Source organism: Echiichthys vipera (assembly GCF_963691815.1).
Source record: "Echiichthys vipera genome assembly, chromosome: 2".
Taxonomy (NCBI): Eukaryota; Metazoa; Chordata; class Actinopteri; order Perciformes; family Trachinidae; genus Echiichthys; species Echiichthys vipera.
In genome coordinates, this window is record NC_139827.1 from 11,311,888 (window position 1) to 11,333,994 (window position 22,107).

General features: G+C 39.5%; 1 protein-coding gene across 5 annotated transcripts in view; it reads left to right on the top strand.

The window, feature by feature from the left end:
* Positions 1-2,308: 2,308 nt before the first annotated feature.
* Positions 2,309-22,107, top strand: part of gab1 (GRB2-associated binding protein 1) — a 51,505-nt gene continuing 31,706 nt past the window's right edge. For 3 of the 5 annotated variants that reach the window (XM_083931338.1, XM_083931341.1, XM_083931343.1), the window contains exons 1-2: positions 2,315-2,771; positions 2,865-3,025. In XM_083931338.1, coding sequence (XP_083787464.1) covers positions 2,954-3,025 — 72 coding nt within the window. In that variant the 5' untranslated portion in view covers positions 2,315-2,771; positions 2,865-2,953. Of the gene's footprint in view, positions 2,772-2,864; positions 3,026-22,107 lie in introns of all 5 variants that reach the window. The other 2 variants (XM_083931339.1, XM_083931340.1) reach the window with 2 other exon arrangements.

The following is a 22,107-nucleotide window of genomic DNA, read 5'->3' on the forward strand; positions in this document are numbered from 1 at the left end:
ATGTTTAATTCAGTATTTTATTGATACTGCAAACCTGAAGAATCCCACTCTAAACATGCAGATTTATAGCATGTAAGCAACTTTGTTGATGTTAAATTGTAGAACTGTATTTTGTTGCATAACTCATCAGAACAAGCATATGTATCGTGTTTTTGCTCTGATTGCAAATTATTTTTGGACAAATGGAAGTGAGTATAGACAAAGCAGTGGCTGAAAAGGGAACTGAGATATCAAATGCAATCACTTATTCCCACAAGCGTAGGACCAATAACAGTTGTAATATAGCAATTGCAAATTGTTTGCAAAGGTGCCATTTGTTACTAATTAGATATTGATACGGTAAAAACACCGCAGTTGCACTAAAGCTTTCAAAGGGCAATTGGAGGGAGAAAAAAAAAATCAATGATTCTCAATTATTAATCAACCAAACCATTACACTTTTCTCCTCACTTCTGTTGAAATGTTAACTCTTGGGAATAGTATGCTATTATATTGTTTCTTTAATGTCATGTGATATTAGATCTTAATATAGAAAAACGTTTGAGTTTTTCTATGAACACATTCATTTGGCATGCACTGACAGCAAATATGGACTGTGACTTATGTCCTCAGTTGAAGACATTGATGCGATGGAGCCCACATAAACTAAATATTTAGGCCATGTAACTGTAAAACACAGCAACAAGAGACAACATTTAAGACACCCCCACGGACAAAATGTCTTAGACTTACCAATTCATAAAACCTGATGCATCAAGGACATTACACACATGCTATTTGGTGTTAGACTAGTACTAAATATATGATATGAAGAATATTCATTAACTAGAACTGGTGTGTTGTGTCTACAGCCTTTAATTGCTCCCTATTTCTTCATCAATACTGTGGCAGTTGAAAGAGGTAATGTGTCTGTACAATGGCAAAGTCATTAATCAGGGACCAACATGGGACATCCTTTGGGTGGAGTGTTTACCATTACAATAGCATTCCAATAAGATTCCTCAGATACCATTCTGGGTCCACAGGGATCATGTCTTTGCTAGTAGATTAGACTAGTATTGAATGCTCTGTTGAGTCCAGTTGGCTATTGATCAGATGTGGTAAACCAGATCCAGACCAGGTAGGGCCTAATTAACCTTATACATATAATACATTGCTTACCACTGTGGTGTAGGCCTACAGTAGCCTATAAAACTACTGATCCAGCTTAGAAATCCCTTTAAATAAATAATCATATGCCCACAAAATAAGTTTGTAGTTTAGAGACCATGTCAAAAAGACTAAATATCTGATACTACAGAAGATGTCTTTCAAAATAGTGGGCTAAACCTATTTCATGATGTTTAAATGAACACAAACAGGCTGCAGTGGAGATTACACGTGCATGATTTCGCGGGACCTTTCGGTTCACACTGAGGTGGGTCGTCTCTTTGTCTTTTCTGCAACTGTCTGTGGCCACTTTTTGTATTCACTCAGAGGCGCATGTGGCTCAATTACATCCTATTTCATCTACCAAACCGCTCCACAGCCATTTATTGTTTTATGGGAAGGAATACAATCGATTGTTGAACTACATGTCCCATGGTTAAAGCTCTATGTGCACGGCAGGCAGGCCGCCGCCTCCCCATTTCGTCCGCTAAAGTAGTATTAAAGTTAGCAGAGCTACATTATGTGACATCCGGTAGGAACTTTCAAAGCAAAATATCCAAATGACGGATGTTGAAGGGAGCAATGTGTGCGTCGTCGTAAACACGAAAAACGTTATTACTGCGAAGGAGGAAAATGATGTAATCCACGCGTCAAAATATAGATAACCTTGTAAAAAAAAAATGAATGAAAAATAAAAATAGGAAGCTTTGGTTGTCAAATATTATCAAACACAGACTAAAATAGAAAATGTACAGAGGCCAGAATCTGCTGGGGTCCTAGGCCCCTAGCCCCTAGAACCAGTATTCATCATAATTATGTTATAAATAATCTGACACCAACAAACAAATTGTGAAATGTAAACTTTTTTATTTCAAAAGTACACATTTTAGCTTATTTTCAAAATATGAATTTATAAACATAAAAAACTTAATTTATAATAATTGTAATTTTTTTTATGTTATAATAATATGAAGAACAATAGACAACAGTTATTTGCCGTTAACATCGGTACGATTCGATAGCCGTTGTGAAACTAACGTTCCGGACAAGACAAACGTTTATTTTGAAAGAATTCCTGGAACATCCTGTCTGCCGCTGACCGTTGGGCTCGTTAGCTTGACGCCGCCATGTTCCAGAGGAGGGTGAGTTTAGGGAAAGACGGAGAGCCACCCTGTCAATCATAATTAAGGAACCATGGGAGTAAACTGGTAAGGAAGCTCGGCGGAACCACTTGTGTTTACGGTGAAGATTGTTTAGATCTGCGCAGAAACGACCAACTATGCACCGGTACACTGTGGTGGGGCATTTACATCTGATATCGCCAGCTGGGAATCGCTCCACTTTGACGGGAATTAGCATGAGGCGTTACATTTAACAACAAAAAACTTAGCGACTTTGAGTTGCCTGCGCCTATTTTTTTTGCCCCCACACAGCTTTCCAGTTTGAGCAAAATACACAAGTCACCGTTGATATTTGTACTAAAGGCGGTGCCGCGGAGGTTTATAGTAACTCCACAGCTCTGGATATACCCGTTTATTTGACTACAACTCGTGGAAAAATCTGGTGTGTGCATTTCAGAGAATTGCCGTGTCGGTGAGTCGACTTTCGAAGAAGGAGTGACGGTATTTATCGCTCTCTAAAATACTACACTTGAACTTTTTTTGTATTTCAACTTTCACCGTTTGAGCTTTGTGTCAACGGTTTCTCTTTTCCAGGTATCAGACGACACTCCCGAAATCAAACGAAGCCCAAAAAAAAGCAAATCTCCGCTCCAACTCCCAGGGAGAGCAAGAAAGGAGCAGATATGAGTGGGGGAGATGTGGTGTGTTCAGGGTGGCTGAGAAAGTCTCCTCCTGAAAAAAAGTTGAGACGTTACGTAAGTGCACTTTAAATATCCTATTTGTTACATTGTAATAAAATAGCCCATTAAACATGAAAAGGGCCAGCTCTTCCCTGGACACTTCATGTGCACGGTTGGGCTGCAGTGACAGGCGTGTGTAGGCCTCATCTTGTGTGCATTTTAACAAATACGTTTTGAACATTTCTGAACCTGAAACATTGTGTGACTTCTCTAAGCTCAGTATTCTTGTAGTCTCTCTTTAATATTGTTATTGCTTTTGCCCAAGGGCGCTTCAGCAGGCCACATTGTTGTTGTTGTTTAGGATCTAACCTGAAGCTTTCTTTTCTTTGAGACAGCCTCTTTAATGACTAGTTGATGCCATCTCACAGCGATCCATTCTCACAGCATTACCTCTGAGGATTTGATTTTCTTGGACCAATAACACAATATATTGATTAGCTTTGGAAGCAATGCTTGTGCAGTCAGACAGTACTCTCTGTGTCAAAGGTGATATATATAGTCACGCCAAGGGTTGAATGATTTACAAAACAACTGTGGCATTCATTGACCCCATTCCTGCACATTTCAAACAATGTAAAAAGTTGTCAGATGTGCATAATTAACTTGTTTCTTAGACTCAGTGCTATAATAATTATTGTTTACCGCCCCTTAACTGACTGATCATTCATGCACTTACGCATATTTCATTGTTGCAGTCTTTAAAGTAATACGCAATTACTGAAGACAATACTCGTCTCTTTCTCCGCCATTTATTTTTCACTTGGGCAGTGACTGATCACTGTTGTGTGTGCGATTCTCTCTGCTTATTTAATGTGCACACGGGGAAAAATGTCATAGTCGACAGCAGCAGTGATGCAAAAGCAAAGGGCTTCATTAGCACAGGTTAGCTGTCAAGACTAAACGCTTCCTTGTGCATCAGTTAATATCTCTGTTATTGATATTTGAATTACATGGCCTGCAACGTTTTTGCAAAACCACAGGTCCAATGGACTGACAATGTTTTTTTTTTTCTGAAACCAATGAAGTGAAAATCTAACCTTTCTCACATTCATTACACGGAGGAAGTCAAAAACCTAGTTGACAACCTAATTGTGAGCACCTTTCTTGTATTAGTGCAGCCTTCATTGGGGATTATCAGTAAAATCTTTAGAATTCTGACCAGAGGTGACGTAATTTTTTTATCATTTGTAGGAAGGATAAACCATTTTTAAGGTGACTGATGTTCACTATGTAGGAATGAGAACTTTAACACTTATGGAAAATTCTCACTTCTGCAACTTGAGATAATCCTGGTAACCAAGTGTTGGCTATGATGTCACAAAATTGTTCTTTCCCAATAGAGTAAATGACAGCATGCTGGTGGATGACTTAATTGTTCTCAAGGGTATATGGCATCTGGCTGCACCAGTGTTTTCAGGAGAGAGTTGCATAGAATAGCAGGAGGCCATCCCACAGTATGTTATGTGGAACGTGGGAACCGCTCTGATTCTGGTTTTATTTGTTTTTTTCAGCTACTTCTCTGTTATTTTTTTTATAATGTTTGCAAACAACTATGTTCTTTTGTTCTAGTAGCTTTGTATTGTTGAGATTATTAGTCATTACAAGCTAATAAGTTGAATATGGGAAACATTGGAAGCCACTTTTCACTTCCTTTTTTTTTTATGCCCACACCACCACCCTTTTTTTGTCTAGATTGTTAGGTTTATGGCTGCAGAGGCCCAATTCGTTAGTCTACATAAGAGCATAAAAAAAGCAGTGTAGGCCCAACAATCATTGCATTTACAACTGCAATTCTACACTTAATATATGTCAGATACCTGAGCTATTAAGCTTACACCATGCAAAAATGGTACCAATATTAACAGATTTTTAAATTTTTGTCCCCCAGCATCAAATATTAGATTTTTCTCAGTTGTTTTTCACCAAAGGCAATTCCAGCTTTTCTCACCAACAGCAGGTTCGATATCAGAGCCCAACCAATAAATTGTCCATGCCAGTATATCATTAGCTCTTTGCAGATATGTCTGTCCCTCTTTTTGGTTTGATTTGAAAAAACAAAACATTACTGGAACCATAGCAGTTTGTTTTAAATGTTGTAATGTAATGTAATGTAATGTTATGCATCTTCTGTGGAAACTGATATTGGGTGATAGCCTTTATCATTATAAGTTTTTTAAAACTCTCAAATGTCAATATCTGTGTAAGCCCCAAAACTCATTTGGCTAAACTCTTAAGGTTTATATTATGACCTGCCTAGAATTGAATGGAATCTAAAAATACTGATGAACAAAAAGGCTGGTGGTTGGGGCCCGGTTCCCCGTTCTGTGAAAGTTCGTAGTGCCTGGTCACATGAGGCTGTGTAATCCATGGAGTGCTGACTATCCTTTTTTGGCAGATGACAAATTGTTCAACTGTTACCTATGTAGCAACTCACCACCAGCTGTTAGAGTTGATGCTCAAAATAAATAGAGAAGTTCATTCTTTTCTGAAATAGAAATCATGCAGCTGGCAATGAAGCATTGTGGTTTCAGCCTTGAAATGATTAGTGGGATCATTTTAGGGTTGAATCTAGGAGTTGTTTTGGTATTTCAGTGTAAGCTGTGTTGTATTTGGTGGCAATCATATGATGGGGCCTTTTGGCAAAGTTAGAATGGCTTGTGATTGCCGTGCTAAATATCGGGCATAGTGAAATGTCAGATGATGCTATCTTCATGTCACTGGTTCATAGATTAAATCGGTGGATCTGAGTAATGTCCAATTAAGACCACTTTAGTTTCCTATCCTACGAGGTTGGTTCCATCATTTGAGTGGATGTAAGATGTATTGGACACAAGTTTAATCTAAAATCAGATCACTGCCACATAAGCCTTTTTTCTCCACCTCTGCTTTCAATTTAAACCACATACAGGATACATTAGTTTCAATTTCAGATGTTTGCTCTACTAGATTTTGTCTTCCACCACCTACTGAGGTTCTGCTCAGAAAATTGGGACATCAAATTCCCACACATCTAACTGGTTTAAAAATATTATTTACTGCACCATTCAAGTGACCAGATATGTTGTGTTCATCATTGTTACGTTTATGCACTTGTTTCCTACCACAGTGTATATCAATTAATTTATTAGTACGTGATGATAAAGAATTTGACGGACAAGCAGAAAATTCCTGGATATGTGCCCTTTCCTAGTAATCAGACTACCAAAGGTGAAATGTTTTCAGCCTGATTCTATTTTTATTCAGTTTGAACCCAGGCTTTCATGCAATTTGCCCAACAGTTGGCTTATCTTATTTAAACTGATGATCAAGATCATGTAGTTTCAAGAAAACTGCATTTGTTCTGAAACAAGTTAACAGAACACCTCCTTCAGCACTCTTGTATATCAAATTCCCAGACTGAGCAGCAGTAGACTGGAAGCCGGGGGCCCCTGCTTACCTGCGTAACCACTCAGGGCAAAGTTTGCACCTGAGGCTCTGCTGCTGGTTGGTGGAGCTCAAAGGTGAAGAGAATCTTGCCTCTTTATGCATTATCAGTGTAAGAAGGCAATATTTAAACCCTCCCAATTTTGGTCACTTTAACTGATGTTGACCAATTATCTGAGGTTTTACTTAAGGGGATCAATGTTTTAGAGTTGTTTCTCTTTCCATCTATTCAGAGAGTGACAGATGGAATTAAGACATTTTCTTCTGCTTCCTAAGCAACTTAATCCTAATTTAATAAACAGAATTATGTAGTATTTACAAAACAGCCTTAGCAATTGATTAATTCATTGTTACAGTCAGAATTCTCTATGAAATAAGGAACACTTCCTGTCCCTTAATGCCTCATTCAAGGGCAGCTTGAAGGCAAATAACCACACTTGCTTTTGTAGGATTTTTCCCGGCCAGAGTTTGTCATAACTGAATCCTCTGCGGTTTTACATTTCATTGACACTGCATTTTCCATCTGGTTCTCCTTTTCCTCTTTCATTTCTCTTACCTTTCAATCTGTAAATTTCTGTCCAGGTCCACTTGTAAAACTATCTTAAAAAAACAGCTTGAAGACTGGTATCAGTGTGTTATCAGAGGGATGTGAGACGCATGGTTGAAGTTGCAAGGTTGTTTTCAGCACCACCTTGTTAAGAGATGATGTGCATTTGACAGTACATTGCCACCTGATATCATTATTAAAAGGATGTGTAATTGAGAAGAAAACTGAAACAGCATTAACAGTTAAGCAGATGATGGTATGGCTACGATGGACAAAAACGACATGCGAGAAAAGTTTCTTGTTAAAACAAGAAGCTGAGCATTTTTTTCGTCTTGGTTGCACCAATATACTGTAAGGCTGCAGTAACTAAAGGAATATGGACCACAGACTTACCGACATTAGTGGAGGCCCACCAACCCATTCTGCTAGTGTCAGTTTCTTTTTGTTCCCCAGCTGTCACCTAAATATTGAAATATCCATTTATTATGGTGACATGCTTCCATTTTGTCCTGCGTTTATTCTCTATCTTAGTTCATCACAAAGAAACATGCATATCAACACAATGAGGACTAATGCTTATTTATTAATAGTTTGCTGTATAAAACACAATCATTCTGTTGATCATTCAGTGCATAGTTTTCAGGAAGCCCTGGCTTTAAACATATAGTTCTGTTCTTTCCTCCCACTGCACATAGCTATAAGGTAGACTCCATTGGGACCTCAGCTCCCAAAAAATTGACATTGGTGTCTATTGAAATGCAACTATTATTTTCTGGTCCCAGTCATTCTCTATCCTACACATATAATTTTGCGAAATTAAATGATAATTTTTCATGTTAAGTGTTTGACAGTTTATTGTAAGATTGTTCAGTCAAAGGCTCTGGAAAAAGTGTAATGAGAGTGACTACATTTCATGTCGCCTATGTGACGTCACGTCATAACACTTTCACTCCACTTCTCAACTCAATATGGACCATTATAATCCCTGTAGTCTAATGGCATGTACCCACAAGGAACAGATAAGAGTTTTGTTGTACACTTCATCCAGCCCTTAATAGGGCCGCAGTGCTGGAGCACGAGGCTGCTGGGTAGACCGAAGAAAGAAAATATCGAACCCTGATGGCTGTAAAGGGAGACTGAGGACATCTACCATGCTGGTCCTCTCAAGTGAGGGAGAATGCATTTACAGCATACACCGCTGTAGACATAAGACATTACTTCTGTCTGTGACTGGAAGCAATTGTCATTTGAAAAATAAAGAGAAATAAGTATGCAACAAATGTGACGAGTCGGTCAAACGAAAACAAAGCCATAGCTCTTTGATTAAGTAGAGGATTCATTAAATCTGCTTAGCAAGTGGAACAGAGAACAAACGACTCACTCTCTGTTGATCCCCCCTCCCCCCCACACGCACACACAAACACACACACATACACAAACACACACACACATACACAAACACACACACACACACACACACACACACACACACACACACATGCTTGAAGAAACAAACAAACAAGCAAACCGAATAAGATGAAACAGAGGGGTACTTGTGCAGCATTAGCCTCTTAGGCTAACAAAGAAAAATGACTGGACCGTGTCCTGACTGCCACAACGACTCAGCTCTCCATTTGGAGCGAGTAGAACTGTTGTGTGATCTGCCACAGCTTGAAAATGGATTGCATGTGCCATTAATTATTTAAAATCCATTACAAACAAATCACCATTAAATATTAATATCCGTGGTACTACAATAGTTAGCCTTACCGGCCCACTTTTGTCCGAGACACAGACTATCGTTATTGTGTTATACATAGGTGTATCAGCTGCATCATAGCTAACTTGGTGGTGCAAGGTTTCAAAGTAAGACTGTTAGGACTCACAAACAGGGTGAAAATTCAGTTTGATTCTCAAAGTGATAATTTTATCAGCAGAATGTATGTTGTGTTTTTTCCCCCAGTTGAAATATTTTATGAAACAAACTGGTGTATAGGCCTGTGTTTCAAAACACAATAGAAATGAATATGTCTCTTCTGGATATTTATAGAGGGTAGTAAGCCTGAAATCCCATTGTTGCATCACAAAGGAAAACACCGCCACAAAAACAAAACATACAGTAAAAGCAAAGCCCAAGTTAGCAGTGCATAACATTTTTGTGACAGTGTGTTGCAGCCTCACATAAGTGAGATTGTGTTTTGACATGTGTAATTAACATCAGACTTATCTCTATTTTACACTGTTCTCGTGATTATATGCGCGTTATCCACACATCACTCCAGTCACCCAAAGGGGCCATCCAGTAAAGTATGTATAGTATACCAAGTGGTATTTCTGAGTCCCACAAATTTTTGCACAAACAATACATATGCTCAAATACCATGCCTACGCCATTTCCTACTCAAACAGGTAGTTGCAAGAGAAGCATGTGTTGTGAGAATGTTTGCACCTCACGCTTACTTCAGACCAGGCATGAAGTGATAAAGGGAGAGATGAGGAACCTGGGTCCTATTTAACTTCCTGTCAGCTGATGTTATTCATACACTGCAACAGGATGTAAACCGGGACACATTTTATTCTTGAGAAAACAGCAATCTGTAACATTTCAATCAAAGGCGCAATTACATGTTTCATTTTAAATAACTTTAAAAGTTGTGTGTTTCATCATTCTTCGTGTAATTTTTTCCTCATGACAAACAAGTGACTCTGGACATTTCTATGTCCATTACTGGCTACCGTGGGAGTAGAAATGGGTTTTTCAATTATTGAAAAGTGTAAAACAGAATCAGTCGTACAACACACCTTTATAAATCCGTGCCCTGGTATCTTCGTCTCACTGATGCCACATAGTCACTAGTTCACTGTCTTTCAGCATTTGTAAATAGCGTCTGGCAGGATCTAGTTGTCTGCATCAGAACACATACAAAAGTACATTAAACTACCCTTGAGTCAGGTCCAGCTTTTGTCTTTAATTTCTACTCACTTACAAGTAGAAAGTTTTGTTGCAGACAGAACTAGTTCAGACAGTTGCTTCAGTGTCATGTGAACGCTATCGATACACATCACGAGTACGCCGCTGATGGGACGTCTGCGGTCTAGACACAGTGTTATAATGTTCCTTTAATGGTAGATCTTCAATTGTTTGTCGTGTAACCTAGATCTGTGTATTTACTTTAATGCAGATTCGTAAGTAATGGAACTGCTTTTCAAAGTGCAGTAAATCATTGTTTAAACCCATGTTTATACCAGCACACACCCATTTACAGTTTTAAATTAAGTTGAAGATGATTGTTTAGCTGCCATCTTGTAAACTTCTATCAAGAGCAAAGAGTATGCTGTTTATTCATTTATTTTCATCTTAAAGTTGATGATGCAGGGCATAATTGGGGGATCAATAAGAAATTAGCCACAGGGTACACACTTTCAACAAGCTGATTATGTTATTGGTTAAAATATATTTGCATGCATACTGCTACACTGTAATGAAGTCACTAAAATGAAAAAGAATAGTGTTTTTCTCCTTATGTGCAGATTATGCACAATTCCCTCAAATGTGTTGAATATAACTTTATTGTATCCTTTTTTTTAACCTGCCTTACTGCAGCACTGAGATTGTTGGATTGAATTGGTAGGTCAAGGCTGACATGGAGCATTTTGTAAACAGATGTGTCTCTTTTTGCCTGGTGCAGCTGTTTACTGTCCTGTGTGCCAAGTCCACCAGCAGCTCGCGGTGTGACTGTAGAGAACTGGTTCTCATGCAGACTTGGTTTTCCTGTTTGAAACTTGTGAGTGTTTTCTGTTGGAATATGATTCTGCTGAGTTGTAAAATGATCCTTTTGTGCCGTTTGTCACTGTGCCAAGTCGAACAGTTTCAAGTGCAGCTATTATTAAGTGCAGATGACGGAAACCTCTCAACTATTTGGCAAGGCTAATTGTACACTTCACCATGTTTTTTAAATTTGAGATTGATCAGGACGATTGTCATATACATTAATAGGACACAGATTCTGAATTTTCTAAAAATCTCACAAACTTGCTTTACATTGTTTCTCATGTTTCAACTATTCAGCTAATGACACCAGGCAGTAAAAATAGTGTGTCATAAGGCTGCTTTCTATTTCCAGAGTGGAGCTGTAGTCTGTTCTGGACATAAAACAGGGCTGTTAGGAGAACACAGATGGCCAAAGATGGTCTACACTAACTAGAAAAAAAGGCTGTATGGGTCTCTGTTCCCATCAGATTGGTGTGTGTTTGTGTGTGTCATTTTCAGGGGAAAAAAGAACAAACAGAAGTTGGGACAAATTTATGATAATGTGCATTCCCTGAATTCTTGCAAAGCAGAGGAAACATCTTCAAGACTAATGTTGTAGGGCTACAGATTTGCGTGCAGTGACATTCAGGCGGTGATACAGAACAATGGCAATCAATAACTTTGTCATCATTGTTGAGGAAAGTGAAGTAAACGCAAAAGGGATGAGGCAGACTGGAGTGCTTCTCAAAGCAACACCATTAAGCAGCCTCCAGTGAGAGCAGCTCTCTGTCCTCTCCCTCTTTCTTTCCGTTCCCAGTGCTTCTTGGCAGGCACAGACAGCAGGAATGTGAGGTTGCTCTGTGCTCCTCTTTGCTGGTCTTGCTGGGTTATGAGCGCCTGGTCCTGGGCTGCTGCTGCTTGTGCAGCTTAGGCTAGGATAGGCTTGACTGCACTGCAATGCACTGGCCGATTGTTGTTTCTGCAGCAACGGGAGGGAAGAGGAGCCGCTCCCTGGCGCCCCAGCAAGGCATGGCCGCCCCTTCCTGTGTGAGGCGTTGATGGCTACCAGATGGCGGGTGAAGAGAGAGGAGGGGTCCCATACTCTACCTCTTTTTCTCCGTTTATCCTTTCTGCCTTTTTATATTGTTATTTTCTTGTTATTTTCCAATTTTTGTCTTAATAAAGGAGGATGAAAAGTAGAGTGATGGTGAACCTGATGGCATCCAGTCTATACACCATGTTGTGTTTCCCTAGGTGTTACATACCGTGTTACACAAAAGATGACTCACTTGTGATCAGTGACTCACTGAAGAATTGTATACTTTGAAAGCCTATGACGCATACTCTCTTTATAAGTAACACTTTAACATTAAGCTTTATTGTCACTGTAGATGCAATGAGCATAGCAGTCTGCACACACCTGTTAAGCAGGAGATGAGGTGTGCATGTGATGCTTGATGGGCTTCAACCAGAGGTCATGACCAGTTGCCTTGCTCACCAACAGGAGGCCCTCTAATCTCACTCAATCACCTCTTTAGCTAAGTCTCCAGGGTTACGTATATGCTCACAAATGACTTAACACACTTGCTTTATGAAATGACCTCTAGTTGCCTTGTTCAGATGGACCTGTTTGTACTTTAATGCAGCCTCTCTCTCAACTAATTTTATATAACATATAACATTCATTGCTGTGTTTTGCCAGATGATCAGCATGCTGCATTTAATCATCTTATCTTAGAAGAACACAAATCGTTTGTTACTATCGTAGGTTGTCTCATGAAACAGGGTTACTAATTAAGTAAAAGGGATACCTGGGATGCTACTAATGATTCTTTTCACTAAACTGATCTTTTTATTTTCTGTTAATCCATTAGTTGATCAATGTTAGAAAATAGTAAACCATAGTTGAAGGTGACATCTTGAACTGCCTTGTTTAGTCTCACCAGCAGTCGAAAACCAAAGCTATTTCGTTTAGTACACATTTGGAGCTAAAACATAAGCTGTAACCAATCCATTTTTGCTTAAATGTGACATGAGTAATCAATCGATTACCAAAATAATTTTTTAATCCTGTTGATTGACTACTTGATTAATTGACTAATCACTTCAGCTCTAAGATTATGTGTCTGCAAAGTCTTATTTGATTTTTGAATTGAAATTTCTAAACCAGCAGTGACACTTGACATAAGTTACATTCTGACCTGATGTTCTCAGTGTAATCTTGCCTCTGGGCTACAAATCGTGGACTGGAAATAATATTGGCTAATGCGATGTTCATGATATGGAGTTGTCCTGACAAAGACGAGCTGTTTCTACCTGATGTCTTGTGACCTAGGTCTTTGTGGGGTAGTGTACTTTTTTAGTTGGGATTTGTTTTATTTATTTGTTTTACAAATGTCTAACAACAAATGAAATAGCACATCCAGCTGCAGGGCACTATATGATTCCCAAAAGATTGTACCAGTAATTGAGCTTTTAAAAGAGACTTTCTTAGAAAATTGTTGTTTTATTCCTTGGAAAATTTCAGCACCTTAAAATGTTGGATGGTTAGAGTGATCAGGTTTGAGGAAGCCTTTGAAGGTATGAAGATATATGTGCAGCTTCATTTAACTCCAAAGGTTCACCTGAGACACACACACACACACGCGCACGCGCACACACACACACACACACACACACACACACACACACACACACACACACACACACACACACACACACACACACACACACACACACACACACACACACACACACACACATGCAGCTGGCACTCTAGTTATGCGGTGCTGTGTGATCTGACCCCAGCCGCTGTGTCTGCAGCCCCTTAATATAGCCCACTGCTGTCATGGTAGTTTTTGCCCCTCTTCCTCTCTTCCCCTCTGTGCTGCGTGTGCCCCAAAATCTGTGCATGTTTGTCCCGGCCTGAGGACAGACTGAGTTAGACAGGGGGTGTTGGGGTGTCAGCCTGGAGACTAGATGCGAAATATTGCTACTGACCTGTGTAATTTCCCAAGTTACTGTGACTCAGACAGGCCCTCAGTAAAAAAAAAAAGATTCTGTCTGGATCTTATTGTCATTTATTTATCTTTTTATTTGTTTTTCAAACATTTCATTTAGTTTTTAAACCAGTTTGTTTCTTGTGCTTTAGAGTGGGAATTCTCAGAAGAATCAGAAATGGACAGAGATGGATGGCTCTTTGCTATTCACCATTGGTCCTGTTATGGCCACCGTCCCTGATTGCATTAGTTACTATGGTACTGCCCGATATCTTTGGCCTGGCCTCAAGCCAAAGGACGTGGACAAAACACACACACACACACACACACACACACACACACACACACACGCACACACGCACACACACACACACACACACACACTCACACAATCAGAGAAACACAGATGCAGCAAACCCCTGCGCTCAGAGAGTATTCATTTTCAGCCTGATTGGAAGCTGAGAGTGTGGAGGACCTCCTCCCCTTGTCCACCTACTTTCTTGGCATTTGTCGGAACTTTCTCTGGCACTCTGCTCTTATTTTTATGCTTATTGCTGGTGGAAACCTTTGGAATACCTTGCACGTCTTTGTCTCATCTCATGCCCATGGCATTTGGATAGCCAACCACAAACTGTCCAAGCAGAGCTTAAGGTTTGTAATTTGTATTACTTGACTTAAAATTATAATTAAGATTATAGTTTAGTGTGTGTATATATACAGTGTGTATATTTATATATATATATATATATATACTGTACCATATATATACCCAATTCACTTGTGTTTTTATACAGGGAATACAGAAGACATGTCATATTGGTAAATGCAACAGAAATATGAATCACAAAATTCATAATTGCACAAAACATTATGGTCTTTAAATAATAGTATTTCTGTGGTGTGATGTCCTGGTGCAGTACTGCCCAATATTGTGTGAAGTTCAAAGGGAATTTTCAACATAAGCTCAGGGCTTAAAGTTTTCAGGCACCTTGCTTGATTTTTGGCATAGAGCAGTTTTAAATTCACATAATACTTAATTTAATACATTGTACACATTTCCTCCTGGACAAGGCTCAGGCTCACATAGGTGTGAGTGTCTGGCTTTAAACTTTGCAAGTATTTCATGATCAGCAGGTTTAGTAACAGGTGTTGGGTGTAACAGACACATTTTCAATTTAGATAAGTGGCAATTTTTATTTATGGGCTGTAGCTTTATAACAATATCTGTGTTGCACATAATAATTTACTAAATGGTACAAGTTACAAATTGGAAAAATCCGCCGTTGGTTAGTTGGAAACGTAATACATGCCACAGTCTATGTTTTACTGTTTTTATGTACTTGTATACATTTGGCTGAACTGCACTGTTTGAGTGTGTACAGGCCAATAGGGGCTGAAAGGCGAATTGTTTAAGCCCCTCTCTTAAGCGGTCAAGGAACAGCGCGGTCATGTGAACCAAGTCTGCCATGCCAAAGGAATGTGTTGAATTCTAACGATGCTGCTTTGACAAGTGCGTGTGACTCAAAAGCAAGGGCTTAGATTGGGGAGGGCAAGAGAAGCAAAGGCAGATAGGATGGAAAGGAGAGAAATCAGGTAATCAGAAGAAAGAATGCAGCAGACACAAGTGTCAAGGTTGAGGAGGAGTAAAGGCTGCAACATTTTGACCTTCATATCTAGAAAAAGCAATGTTAAAAACTGAAAGACCAAACAACAAGGAGATAGTGTGGGAGTTAGATGAACTTTTGGGGAGTAACATATCCTGAAGTCAGATGAGCCTGGTTTTATCCCTAGTACGGCTTTGGTTCACACGGCTGAGAGTGGGCTGCCATCTGCACTCACAAACTGTCCTCCGAGTATGCAGATTGAATAGGGCACTGTATGAACAAGAGGAATTAGGACACATGTTGAGTCTGGGAACCATTTTTAGCAAAGCTTCCCATTAGTTATATAAAGGACCCATAGTAATAAGTAACAGTTTCTGTCGGTATACGTTTCTTTATCAGAGGAGCAGTCATACTTAAAGACTGTCTGATATTTGTTTCCTTCATAAGCACCTGGGGTTGATTGACAAAAAAATATAAAAAATGTCAAGTTATTTTGACAAAATCATGCATCACATGACAAGAATATAATTTAATCCTGCTTTGAAATGGATAAGAAAACTATTCTTATAAAGCTGAAAAGGTTTGGACCTGAGGGTTTAAGCACATAGCACATAATTGAGGCACAACATCCACTTCTCCATGTCTTATGCTTAATCTTGTTTCCTACTCAGTAGGGTAATAGGTATTGATTGATGAACTGGATTTTACCCATGCCACCACAAGCCTATGTGAGTGCATTTTCACCATGTCGGAGGAGCAATCACTCTGAATTACCAGAAGGTGAGAAAGCTACTTAAATAATAGAGCAAATGTTGCCTGGCCAGCATTTGTTTGGGTGATTTTCATGTGTGCAGACTATATTTTTGATTTCCTTTCATGAAGATGCCTTATTGAAACCTGATTTGTATTCTATCACTGTATTTGAAGTCCTTATCATTAGCAGGGTTTATACAGAGTCTTTTATCCCCCCCAAAATTAGATTGTAAGCCCAGTCAGAATTAGAACAACTCATGTACTGAAGTTGTTAAGAATATACTGGATCCATAGAAATAACATTCCATTTCTATGACTGGACCATTTGGAAACAAATATAATTTTGTGGGAAGGAGGTGAAATAGGTCTCATTTAACTGCAGCCATTGTTGCACATAGAGCAATAGACTGTAAGGGCGCACTCACACTGTCCTTCCGCACCGTGCCCCGGGCTTTAGGGTACTTGTCTCCCCCCTCCCTCTCCCCCCGCTTGCCAGCCCATTTGTACTCACACTGCCTGGGCCTCGGCCAATGGTTCTTGCCTGCCTATACGTCGTAACACGTCGCACGCATTGATGACGTCATCGCAATGCGTCACTTTGTTTACAAATCTTTCCATAGCCCTAGATTGTAGGTCTTGTCCGACTTTTTTTTAAATATTTTCATCCGACCAAATCTGCAGTAAACACTCCACCTCCGCATCATACCAACGTGAACCTTGCGCCGCCATTGTTGTTGTTAAATGTCCGCGCATGGTCCGTCCTTCTATTTTCTATGTCCGAACAGGCGCACATAAATGACATCAGAACCGCCGTAGGCCTCGTGCTCGTGCTCGTGCTCGTACACGTGCGCAGGCTCGTGCTCGTACATGCGCAAACCCGCTCTACAAAAGCCCACCTCTCTCAGACGGGCAGTGGACGGCCAGCTGGCCGCAGTTCTGCGCGGAGCGGGTGCACTCACACTGGTCAAACGCACTAGGCTTTAGCCGAAAAACCTGTTTTGGCCCGGTGCGGAAGGACAGTGTAAGTGCGCCCTAATTCACATTAGTGGCTCAAAGAGGAAACTGCTGTCTGCTTCTTTGTCTTGCTATTAGCGGAGACAAAAAACAAAGAAAAACAAAACACTTTTTAAAAAATCTTTTAACATCATTATCAAAATCCCTTTTCTGGCTGTTGTTCAAGATTCAACTCAAGTCAAACCAAGTTATCTATCTCAATATGCTTTCCATTAAAATTTTGTTAGACCACACTATAATTTATTTAAGATCTCATCACTATAACGTAAGGGTCATTTTTGTATGCTTTGAGTTTTCTGACATAGGGATGCTGTGGCGAAGGCTTTTTGGATTGGAAATTGTAGTTGTTCTAAGAGGTCATTTCATTCTAAAGTAAATAGGTCCTTAAAAGCAGGTAACGGATTATGGACGTGGTGTTAACAGTAATTTCAAAACCTGCCTTTTGGCCTCTCTGCAGGCAACAGTACATGCATACCATATAAATTAAAATTAACAAATGTATAAATATATTGGGCATTGCAGAATTGGTTGAATAACACAGTTGTACAGACACTAAAAGGTTAGGAAATTAAACTTTAAGTGAAGCTGTGTTTGCAAGAGATGGTGAGTGCAGGTGAGTTGAGTGCGAATGAGTGCAAGCTGTTAGAACAAATCTCCAGGCATGCAAGCACACACCCACAGAAGCCAACCCACAGCTAAAGCGAGAGGGAAATGTTTTTAAATGCTGACATTGTTTTGGGACCGTTTGCTTAATAGCTATGGAAAAATATTTAGCATTGTTACCATTGCTGCCTGTATTGGTAGCTTGAAATGAATGTGTATGCGGGATTCCACACATTCTTCACTAAATGTGAATCACTGTACGGGAATCGCATGAACACGCATGCAGCACACAACCTCTGAGGTATGTGTTCACACCACGCACATTCTCTTTCAACTGAAAGTGAAGCAGTATCATCTGAATGTGACAACAGAGACTGGAGGTGTGTACCAGTTTCAAGCGACTGGCTTAAGAAGGAGGTGTGTCTTTAAGCTAACAGGCCTAGGCATGCTCAATGGCTCAGCTCGTAGAACAGGACACCAGACATGGTTAATGCAAATTCTAAGACTACGCATGTTGTTTCATCTCCTGTTTTGCTGAGTAACCAGGTAGCAAGTTTTTGAATGCAACACCACTGTCAACACAGACATGCGTATCAGAGTCCATTTCCTTATCTCTATGTATGGCATATCAATCCATTTCCTAGTGGATGGACTCTTGCAAGAGAGGGGCTAATTAGATTATGTCTAAAGCAACCTCTCACTGGCCACTAAATGCAATTTGGAATAATTTTCATTGGACTGATTGGATTAGATGGCTGCTGCTCACTGCATGGATAAGGATTGAGTTAGACACACACAGAGTGGACTAGCACAGTATTAACAAGGTACCTACTACCTAGGGTTGGACGATATGACCAAAATCTTCTATTTTGATAGAAGTCATTTCTCATTAATGATATATATGGCAATATAGTGTTGCGATTCTCTTGTAATTCAATAAATGAATAGTCTATATGAAATAAAATATATTTAAAAAAATATATTTTTACATACTCCTGTGTTCAATGTGTAACAAATGAAAAATACTGAAATTTTCTCATTTCATTAAGAATTTTAGTGCAAAAATACAAACTCAAAATATTTCACGTGAAATTTGCCCAGTAGTCGTCATTTAGAGCGATTAGTTGACTAATCGAGTCAGTCACTGATGCTATATTTGGGGGAAAATATACCCTAGGCCAGAGTTTGAAATACGTATCTCCCCCCAAGTATAGCCTCAGTGACTGAATAAAATAATTAAACAAAATGAATAACCATTATTTTACAAGTGCGCACATTCGCTCGCGATAAGTCTGCCGCCTGTTAATGACACCGGCAAATTATTTTAGAATCTTATTCTGAATTTGTCAGAAAAAATCAGTGAGGAAACTGTTGGAACATGAGCAGCCTTTAGCCCAGCCGCCAGTCACATACATTTTTAGTTAATTTTGACAAGACACGGCTCCAAATGTTTTTTTTTCTGTGACGAATGGACTAATGAAATTTTGATCAGCTAATGGTTTTCTGGTTGACCAGTGCTTGGTCAACTATTTAGGGGCATCCCTAGTATCTTAAGATGTAGATATAAGATTTCATCACGATCTGAACCTATTGAAAGAAGATAAATGATCATATTAAAATATCAACCAGCCCTACTACTACCCATTTTTTAATCTTATTGAAATGTATTCAATTCCTTAATATACTGTATATAAACTACACCTTCTCTTGCTTCGTTGGTGTATAATTCATGTAAAGAAATTCAATTTCAATATGGCCTCATTTAACAAATAAGCCAAACACTTGCCCATAAACACACATACACCTACACACGTATCCACAGATGCTTTTCAGGCCTGACTGTGGAGAAGTCATCTATCTCACCATGCAGTGGTCCCCCTACAGGAAGCAGCGGGACCATCATAAGTCTACCGCTCAACCCACAACCTGCTGTTGCGTGAAACTTTCTTCTTCACTGAGAGCTGCAAGGTTTTACCACTATGGGCTCTTATTGAAAAATATCCCAGAAGGCCCATATTTATAATAATATAGATGGATCTGACCTGTGCATGTGCAGGAGTGAATCAAAAGCATCAGCATTCAAAGTAGGATGATTCACTTTTTAGCATGTGCATGCACAGCCTTTTGAATAGTGGCTGATATTTCTGGTTCTACCCACCTATCTTGGGCCAGTGTATTTTGCGTGTACTGTAGTGAAGTGGTGTGTAATGGGGGTTGGGGTGGGCAGTAGTTGCCAGGGGAGGTGGTGTGTTATTTTCAGTCCATTGTGTCTACTTCCTGCAGGTCAGGGGTTATTGGAGCAGGGTGTTGCAGACTTAACAGAGTGAAGAGGAGGGGAGGGAAGTCAGCAGGGTAGGCAGGAAAGTGACCAGACTCACTCGACAACAGTGGCTGGTCAGCAGCTTGCTTACCTTGCCTCTCCTGCAATGTCTCTAATTTTTATCTGTGCAAAGCTTGGACTTTTCAGAACCAGGTAAAAAACTACTACTTGCTTGTCTTTTAGCATTTTGTTTTTCTTTTGAATACTGTTGTCAGTATTTCACAAACAAGATTCTCTCAGCAGAATATTGGAGACAGACTTAACCACCAAACAATTATCAGTATGAAGATGTTTGTTTGGGGCGAGAGCACACCAAAAATATAGAAGACAGGAAGTGGGTGGAAATTTTATGACTCTCTTAACCTGAACGCTACCTTTATGGTGGTGTTTTTTGGGGCATCAAGTTGTCCAGAACATCGATAGCTGCACTTTTATTCGGTGTTACAATTCATTTAGATTATAAGTGTGGTCACTTTCAGCGAGTGCAGCTCTTACAGTACGTGAGGAGAACCTTAACTTTGTTAGTAATATTGCATTTAAATAAGAAATCTTGACTTCACAATAACTGAAGACAGCGATCAAAGTTCATTCTGTAAGCATAATTAGACTGTCTTCAATCCAAGCCTTTGGTCTGCAGTCATTTCTCTTTGCTTTTATGGTTAGCAGCAGGCTCAGTGCTGTGTTGTGCCCATATATTTTATTGGTTATTGTAATGTCCCTGCACCTGATAGTGGAGATATTTATTATTTCTTGTAAAGACATCCAAAGCCCTTTACCAGCATGTCTACAGCTCCTATACAGCGATTTTAGCACTACATAAATAGCTCCATTCATTTGCACTTGTTAAAAGAATATAGTATAAATATTACAAAAGAATACATTGATTCCTTCATATTTTTCCACCAATGCCTGCTGTTTTCCAAAAATTATTATGACAAGCAGGTAGCACGCAGGATACAGTTTCTTTTAGAATTTGGGCTAGGCCATATATAAAGAAATATCATCATGGTACACAGGTGAGGCAGGGGCCCATCACTGTAGACCCTTGTAGTGGTATCTCTTGCTTGGTCATTCTTTAAAGTGAAAACATAGTGTGCAGGTGGTAAGCCAGAACTTTGCTCCAAAATGCACTTGTCTTTAGCTATAAAATAAGTGATTGCTGTTGTTATTTTCACGCTCATGTGATTCTTTGTATACTGGGTAACGGCTGCAAACAAGGCCATGTTTGATCGTTGTTTTAGTGGTGGTAGCGTAATGCTGCTGCATATATACTGTATTTATGCAGTAGCTCCCTTTTTAGTATCATTTCAAACCAAAGAAGACCATTCTCAATCAGAAATTACATCAAATAGGGATACCTAACCATTTCCTCCTACACAGGTCAAACATTTAGCAAAAGATTTGCTGTATAATCTGAGCAAATCATCAACTTTGGTTATGGAGTTTTCACAGTGCAGATGTGATTCGCTCTCTGCTTTGTCCACTGGAAACATACATTGTAACAGTAATTCAGCATGTGTCGGTTTCCCTTTATAGAATTCTGAGCATCTAAAGGAAAGCCAGATTATCACTCTCAAATTACCTCGTTTAGAGGTCAGAATCCAATCCCCAGTTTTCTTGAGAAATTGAGACATTAGCCGTTGCAGCATTAGGTTTATGTTAATATAGAAGAGTTTCTAAAGTTAGCTCTTGACCGACCCCCAAACATAACCACGGTGACAAAAGGAGGCAAAACAGGAAATCTTTTTGCTCAGAGTGTGTGTTGTGAGCAGATGACCAGGAAGATAAAAAACGCTAACAAAGTGGAAACTTCCACTAAGGGATGTTTTTTTGCCTTGTGTGTGTTTTTTCACTCCTTTTCTGTGTTTCACAAAGCCCCGTGTTTCCTGGAAAACACAGTAAGAGGTAGTTGGTTTAGTTTTGATGAAAAGGCCAGTGCTGTGAGTGCTGAACAGTTTCCTACATTATACAAAACTACTGACGCTTCTGCACTCCCTCAGTTATACTTGATGTGAGGTTAATGTTTAAACCTGCTCACTGTGAGTTAATGCTTTACCCTGTGAGGTTTAAGTCAGAACCTAAC